The sequence below is a fragment of the Salvelinus sp. IW2-2015 genome, unplaced genomic scaffold (genome assembly GCF_002910315.2).
Source record: "Salvelinus sp. IW2-2015 unplaced genomic scaffold, ASM291031v2 Un_scaffold1978, whole genome shotgun sequence".
Lineage (NCBI taxonomy): Eukaryota > Metazoa > Chordata > Actinopteri > Salmoniformes > Salmonidae > Salvelinus > Salvelinus sp. IW2-2015.
This window is the reverse complement of record NW_019943329.1, coordinates 6,894-15,650: the sequence shown is the minus strand read 5'-3', so window position 1 is coordinate 15,650 and position 8,757 is coordinate 6,894. Positions and strand designations below refer to the sequence as shown.

Genomic DNA, 8,757 nt, shown 5'->3' with positions numbered 1-8,757 from the left:
TGGAAACAAAGAGGATGATTAGTATTGTCCTTTATTCAGCTGCTGTTGGAAACAAAGAGGGATGATTAGTATTGTCCTTTATTCAGCTGCTGTTGGAAACAAAGAGGGATGATTAGTATTGTCTTATGACAGTAATTATTTTTGTTGTGTGCGTAATTTCTATTAGGGCACCCAACTCCAGTGGTACTGTTCCAGTCTGTTTTCTTCCGTTTGATGCCTAATGAACATGACCCGGACAAGACTGAATAGCAGTCTAAGTAGACCATGTGTACTGGTTATAAATGTCAATACTTGTCGGTCATTTAATAAAATGAAAAAACAAACCTTTTCCTGTTTCTGTTTTTCACTTAGTAAGACTGTGAGGGAGTTGCTGACTCTTTTCAAGTCCTCCACCTCCACTGTAACATAAGAGGTGCACAGTTAAAACATTATTTCATATAATACAGGGACATAATACAGGCCCCACTGACCGTTGAGATGCATGAACAATAACATTGGTTACTTTTCAAACGTATATTATTAAATCAATACTTACGTGAGAGACAGAGCTCTCGAAACAAGGACTCTAGGAAGCCGGAATAGTGTATGGAACTCTCAAAAGATGATATCTTGTCTTTTAACAACTTTTCAAACTCTGTGAACTCATCTTTAGAAGATGGGCTTATAGCATCAATTCCTTTGACGTTGTTGACGACACCTTATTGAGAAGGAAAAATGATTTGAGCACCATGATATTGTAGCGACCCGCACAGACAGCTGTGTGTCCACATGTCAATCAATCTGCTATCTGCCAATCACGGGAATACCTGGAATGTTCTGATACCGGGTTGGCGGAGTGGCGTGGAGGGGGGTTGGGCAGGGCGGTGGAGCATTGGAAGTTAAGACAGGTTCAGCCTTTGTTCTCTCTCTTTTGTCTGGTCTTCACAAGAGGAGGTCACGGTTGGCTTGTGGGTTATCTTTCATTTATATGGCGTGGGCTACGGCCAAACAGTAGCCTGTGTACAGTTGGGTTAATAAACCGTCAATTCGTAAACTCAAACCTCTGTCTGGACAATTGTTCCTTTATGATCTAGTCAGGTCATTACATTGGTGTCAGAAGTAAAAACGTTGATAAAAGTTAGCCAGCTAGCTAGCTGACTTCTGTGGCTAGCTACCGTAGGTGAGAACGGGGTTGAAAATGCTTCGAGGGAATCCGAAAGTGAAGGTGGAGGTAGGGACGATTATGGCCAAGGAGAGTGCGTGTGAATGGACGTCGGAGGATCTGGCTGAGGAGACCGCCAGGGCGTCGGAGTTTATTGTGTGAGCACACATTTAGGCAGCCAGGACCACAGGCCCGGACCACTCTGTAGGCCGCACTGTCGGTCTAGCTCTCACTCAGTCCAGTCGCATGGACATCGTTGAAGTTTGGCCTCGAGTAATTATGGAGGGCAACTTTATAAAGCCTCCTCACAATGGCCTATCATACAAGGCTCTATAGACAGATTTAAAATACATAGGCTATTAGTATATCAGGCTTTAAAGTTTTTATAGATGCAGTCCAGATCGTGATTCTAAATTAATTTTAGAGTATGAAGTCCAAGTGTCAACATATGAAGCTGAAATTTTATGGACAACATAGAACCAGCATTATTGATACAGAGCGACGGTCGAGATTATAAGCGAAGTTCTGAGAGCCGCACAACTACAACGCGTTGTACCAATTTTGATATAAATAGATTCTCACATGGTGGCGTGAACATATGAATACAACGGCTCATCGCACGGAAGCATGATGATTGTAGATGAAGAAAAAGAATGCAAATTGATGTTATAGTTCGCGATATTATTAATTACACAAAACATTACTATCTTTACATATAACAGCAACCTTCTTGAGTTGATAGACTTATTATTCAAATTTAGCTGTACATTAATCTGATTATTAAACTCAACTAGGATTTGTCTCAGCTTTTCCGATTATAGACGGCAGATAGTATGACCGACGTGACTTTTACTCACCATATATGTGTTACTTTGTGAAATACAGTGAAAGGTGTCTTTTCCATGATCAGTGATGAATCTAAATCCCGCGATCTATGCCACCATTTTTTTAACAGCATCATAATGTTTTGATATTTGATGTAAATTACAGAGCTCATTTTGCTGTAAGCGTTTCCGGATTTGACGTTCTTGTAGAACGGCACTTCCTCCCGAAAGCATTGCGGTATCGGCTTTCATCGGCTCCTATTTGGCTAAGATCCAGAGCGTGTAGTATCGTGTTATCTAATGCAGTCTATAAATACTCTACAGATCACGTCCCCTCATCTTGCGGAGGACCCTTGGCATCAATATTATTGAGAATTTGAATTTGGGACGGCAATAGGGAAAGCTGGTTGTCAAGGCCTCTGATTGTCTTCTGTGCTTCCCCCACATCCAGACGACACTCTGACCCACCTAAGGTGTAGTGTGACATTACCATTGACATAACATTTGATCTTTAACAAAATCGCTCCGGAAGCGTTGATGCCACAAGGGAACTAAAATAATTGTCCACTTGGTGGCGCCAGACTTCCACCGACCGTCGCCTTGTACAAGCTGTTCTATGTTGTCAATAAAATACACTTGAATGTTGAACCACTTGACTTCAATACATACATCATCAACGCAAAAATAGCCTATGTATTTTTAAATCTGTCTATAGAGCCTTGTATGATAAGGCCATTGTGAGGAGGCCTTTATAAAGTTGCCCTCCTAAATTACTAGAGGCCCAACTTCAACGATGTCCATGGCACTGGACTGCAGTGAGAGCTAGACCGACAGTGTGGCCTACGGAGTGGTCCCGGCCTGTGGTCCGAGCTGCCTAAATGTGTGCTCAGCACAATAAACTTTTGCAAACATTGCACTTTTGAGGAATACTATTACAATTAGGTTTACTCAGTCACTACAACAAACACATCATGCACATAAAACACCATTAGGCCTTTTGGGTTGGAGAGCATCTATCTACTCACGAAATACTGTATATTGATGAATAAAACGTGCACTGGTTTGATTCACACTGAAAGTTGCCATATTGAAGTTCAATCCATGAAATATTGGAATGTGGAGAATAAGTGTCCAACAGTGGTTGAACTATAGTCCAATAAATCTACTTTAATTCTCACTAATCGTGGACTTGTATGGCAGCGGTCCAGTCTTCGTGAACCCGTGCGTCAGGCTCCAGGTTTAGCCTGCTACATAGTTCCATAATGATTACAATAGGCTACACGTCCAAAATGATCGCTAAAACAAATGTATGTGGGTATTACTGACGGATGGCTCCAGATCGTTGCTGATACAAATTGTAAAGTAAAAGCCTGGTCATATAATCAAAACCTTCTAAAGCGCATGTTTTCAGCTCGGCAGGTTTAGTAGGTTTAGGTTTAGTAGGTTTAGGTTTAGTAGGTTTAGTAGGTTTAGTAGGTTTAGGTTTAGTAGGTTTAGGTTTAGTAGGTTTAGTAGGTTTAGGTTTAGTAGGTTTAGGTTTAGTAGGTTTAGTTTTAGTAGGTTTAGGTTTAGGTTTAGTAGGTTTAGGTTTAGTAGGTTTAGGTTTAGGTTTAGCCCTACAGAAGCCTATAAGCTTGGGGCTTCAACTTTCATACACGCGAATTATGACGGCACACAATCAGAATTCTGAATAATGGCACAGCTATGTATAACATACGTCACTGTGGAAAAATCTATTTAATATATGGTCCCCAGATAGGGGACATATCAGATATTAAACTGATAAGAACAGATTTTTATTTTATTTAGGAAAAATGGTTATTGCCACAGGGTTTCTTAAAATAGCTCATGGTTTTACATAATACACTTTAAAATGACATAATATGCATAAAAAACTGCCTTGAAACATATGTTAAAAGTACATGTTATTAAAACAACCTAAGAAATAAGTACTTTTAAAAATATCCAATCTGTAAAAGCCATTTCAAATGTGCACATATAATTGAAACGAGTATACCATTTTAAGACATGTAAAACAGTTTAAAAGTCCCTTCATTAAAAAAGCGGTCTTCTCTCCTTTGTGCAGGAACGGGGTGAAGGGTGGCTGCCGGGACCTTAGATGTTGTGGGTGATACTTTGTCTGGGGTCGAGACTATTTTGTCCATACCACCTCAGGGCTTCCGTGGCTCTCAAGGCCACTACCTGGGGGGGGTCTCCACCCATTTCCCTACCAACAAGTTGTCAAGAGGACCACAGTGTGTCCTTCAGACACCTGAGGGTGAGCCAGAGCTYGGTGGAATCGGCCTTCGGTCCACCCCATACAGCACGAGCTGAGGTGTTGTGTCCTCCCCTGCTGGCGGACACAGGGAGATCAGGGGGCTTCTTTCCACAGGTCCCTTGCTTATTTCACTGCAGTTACTCTTCTCTTCCTTATAGTTTCTTAATGTTTGGTATCTGTTTGATATCTATATTGGTGGTACACACACACACACAGAGAGAGAGAGAGAGAGGGTCTGGGAACCCACAACACATTAAACACTCATACAAAACCAAAGTTACACATCAATTAAAAACACAACACCAAATCCTCCTCCACAGTAACTAAACACAACAGCCTCTGAATACCCCATATACTCATAAACAGATCAATATTGTTAACCAGTTTATAATAGGCAAACTCAACCCTCAGTCTCGCTGCCACCATTCCCTCCAGCATTCCCACCACATCCACAGACCCCTGTCCCCGAATACTGTTCTTTCGGGTCTTCCATATTGCTAATTTAGCTGCCCCCTAACACAAAATTAAGCAAAATAACTACACCCCTTCGACTAAACCTGTACTTTAGCCCAAAGATAAACAGTTGGGAAGAGAAAACCTTTCCCAAAGCTGAGAACCAAGAAATGATCAGGTCAATCGTCCCGACCAGCCTGGGACACTGTAAAAACAGACGTGCCAGAGTTTCAGTCAGCACAGAATGGACACCCTTCCCCAACAGTAGGATCCAGGTGTACCAGATGCATATTGGTGGCTATGGCTCCATGTATGATCCTCCATTGGAGGTCAGCTGTCCTCTTATCAATAGGCAGTTTGTGAAAAAGAGGCTCTTCAAAAAGCCACATCCCTGGTGGCGTGCCGCTGGCCTTACGGGACTTGACAAAAAACTCGCCAAGCCTGCATAACAGACTCATAAAATGGAGTCAGGCCATTCAAATCCCCCCCCTCCAGCTTTAAGAGGAAAAGGTGCTTGTCTAAGCCCAAACAGCCCTCTCTCCTCATCAATGTGAAGGCTGTGTCGACCCAGCTAGAACCGTCACTGTACAACAGTCTCTGGGCTGCTTGAAGCCGGAAAGCCATGATCCTGGAAGAAATGTCCACCAGGCCTTGCCCCCCCTCGTGCAGTGGCAGGTAGAGGGCTGCAGCTTTAATCCAGTGTTGTCCAGACCAGAATACATTGACAAGGGTCCTCTGAAGCTCTTGTATCAGACGGCTGTGAAATCATTAGTCTGTGCCACAGGGTAGAGGCAGCAAGATTATTATCTACCAGTACCCTTCCCCTATAAGACAGCTGGGGCAGCACCCATTTCCACCTTGACAGTCTGGCGCACACTTTCTCCACTACACGCTTCCAAAACATGACATCATGTAACAACTTAACATAAAAATACCAGTAAGGTGATGACCTTCGTGGACAAGTGAATATCAACAGTAACAATATAGTGATCAGAGAAACCCTCAGGAGTGATGTCACACCTTCCAACCCTACTACAGTAGAGATCAGATACATACAACCTGTCTAACCTTCCAACCCTACTACAGTAGTGATCAGATACATACAATTCCAAGTCTTAACCTTCCAACCCTATACAGATCAGAATACATACAACCTTCTAACCTTCCAACCCTACTACAATGTAGTGACAGATACATAAACCTGTCAACTTCCAACCCTACTACAGTAGGATCAGATACATACAACCGTCTAACCTTCCACCCTACTAAGTAAGAGATCAGATACATACAACCTGTCTAACCTTCCAACTACTACAGTAGTGATCAGATACATACAACCTGTCTAACCTTCCAACCCTACTACAGTAGAGATCAGATACATACAACCTGTCTAACCTTCCAACTACTACAAGTAGTGATCAGATACATACAACCTGTCTACCTTCCAACCCTACTACAGTAGTGATCAGATACAACAACATGTCTAACTTCCAACCCCTACACAGTAGAGATCAGATACATACAACCTGTCTACTTCCAACCCTACTACAGTAGTGATCAGATACATACAACCTATCTAACCTTCCAACCCCACTACAGTAGAGATCAGATACATACAACCTGTCTAACCTTCAACCCTACTACAGTAGTGATCAGATACATTACAACCTGTCTCACCTTCCAACCCTACTACAGTAGTGATCAGATACATACAACCTGTCTAACCTTCCAACCCTATCTACAGTAGAGATCAGATACATACAACCTGCTAACCTTCCCAACCCTAACTACAGTAGTGATCAGATACATACAACCTGCTAACCCTCTCCAACCCTACTACAGTAGAGATCAGATACATACACCTGTCCTAACCTTCCAACCCATTACACAGATCAGATACATATCCAACCTGTCTAACCTTCCAACCCTACTACAGATCAGGATACATACACCTGTCTAACCTTCCAACCCTACTACAGAAGTCAGATACATACAACCTGTCTAACTTCAACCTACTACGTAGTGATGCAGATCATACAACCTGTCATAACCGCTTCCATACTTATATCAGTAGTGATCAGATACAATCAACCTGTCTACCTTCAACCTAACTACAGTAGAGATCAGATACATACAACCTGTCTAACCTTCAACCCTACTACAGTAGAGATCAGATACATACAACCTGTCTAGCTTCCAACCCTACTACGTAGTGATCAGATACATACTACCTGTCTAACCTTCCAACCCTACTACAGTAGAGATCAGATACATACAACCTGTCTAACCTTGCTGCACTGACACCACCTTCATTAACTTTTAGCATGTGTACTGCCTAACTGTTGCCTTCCTTCCTCTCCACACATCAGAAAGCTCAAACTCAGTTAATAGACCAGACAGACAAGTAGCTGACGCAGATGAGTTCTTCAGTGTTGTGATCAACAGTAAAATCTACTGTACAGTTCTAGTTCCCCCTAAAACCAGACCCACCTCTTGGTCCCACTGTCTTAAGGTTTCCTTTTATTGATCAAACACACAACATACGCTCTGTATCTCATTAGGAGCATAAACTTTCAAAATAACAAATAAAAAACATAACATCCACCTTGATCAATAAAACCGCCCTGGACATGTCACCCCTAAGCCGAGGAAAACAAGATGGCCTCCCAGACTGAAATTAGTACCATGACTGAGTATACGCTGCCCCTCCCACCACATACCCCAGTCAACCTCATTATCCTCATCACTATGTGTCTCCTGTAGGAAAACTACATTAACCTTTTCTGTTTTATTACTTTCTAATACCCAAGCCCTCTATTCCTGTCCCTTCCCCATTAATATTGAGAGAACCTCCCCTTAGTACCTCCATATACGAAAGGAGAAGCAGAAGAACCACAGAGAAACCAAAGAGAAAAGACACCCTATGAGGCATGATCATCATCATTGTTTTAATGTTCTCTTAACCTGACCACGTTTCCCACCACCTTTAGCTGCTGTGACAGCAGTAACACATGTCCTCAAGTGAAACCGCTTCTTCTCACTCAACTGGTCTAACCCCACCGTCTTCTGTAACATCACAGCTGACCTCACAAACTTATCAACATCAAAATAATCTGCCAATTTCACAGATTTCCCAAAAGTCTGATCCAGGAACCCATTTACCTCTTCTAGACTGTAAATTGAGTCTTCACCAGCTGCTATCTTATCAAAAGAGATATCCATATCCTTATCCTGATCTTCCTCAACTGAGGCCACAGACCACTGACTCCCCTCTACCACATCCCTTTCAACACTCCCCACTTGCACCAAATCACTCGTACCAGGCATCTGCTCCACTACTTGGGAGACTAGCTCCACATGAACCCCCTCCTGTACCCCAGTACTCGTAGTGGGCATCTCCTCCACTACCTGGGAGCCTAGCTCCACATGAACCCCCTCCTGTACCCCANCTAGCTCCACATGAACCCCCTCCTGTACCCCATTACTCGTAGTGGGCATCTCCTCCACTACCTTAGAGACTAGCTCCACATGAACCCCCTCCTGTACCCCATTACTCGTAGTGGGCATCTCCTCCACTACCTGGGAGCCTAGTGTTACGTTCCCCAGTTTCTGTGTTGTAGTTTCTATTTGAGTGTGTGTGTTTCAGGAGATGGCTTCCTAATTCTCCCCAAGCAGCTGATTGGTCGGCCCCAATTGATGATTGGAGAGCTGACCCCGCCCCCTCGTCAAGATACAGCTGTTTCTAATCACCATTGCCACCTGAAGCTATATAAAAGCCAGTGTTCTCTTCAGGAAGAGAGACATCATAGGCAGGCTGAGAGATCATAGGCAGGCTGAGAGATCATAGGCAGGCTGAGCGATCATAGGCAGGCTGAGAGATCATTGCTGAGAGAGTGGTTTATGGCTGAGGGTTATAGCATGTTGGTTGTGAGTATGTACTATGTTAGTTGTTGTTGGTAGCAGCTTTGGTATGTCCTGTGTTTGTTGCTTTGTCAGAGCTTCTTTAATGGCCTGAGTTTTCTCAGTTTTGTTGTGAAGTGGATTGTTTAATATTCTGTTTC

General features: G+C 43.0%; 1 protein-coding gene and 1 pseudogene across 1 annotated transcript in view; both read right to left on the bottom strand.

The window, feature by feature from the left end:
- LOC112072600 (eukaryotic translation initiation factor 3 subunit J-A-like) overlaps positions 1-8,194 on the bottom strand; it is a 14,164-nt gene extending 5,970 nt beyond the window's left edge. Inside the window, exons 1-3 of the mRNA XM_024139989.2 lie at positions 8,017-8,194; positions 536-697; positions 325-398 (exon numbers count right to left, since the gene is read on the bottom strand). Of these exons, the coding sequence (XP_023995757.2) occupies positions 325-398; positions 536-697; positions 8,017-8,194 (414 nt within the window). The remainder of the gene's footprint in view (positions 1-324; positions 399-535; positions 698-8,016) is intronic.
- On the bottom strand, positions 3,620-3,784 carry LOC112072611 (U2 spliceosomal RNA; annotated as a pseudogene).
- Positions 8,195-8,757: the final 563 nt, after the last annotated feature.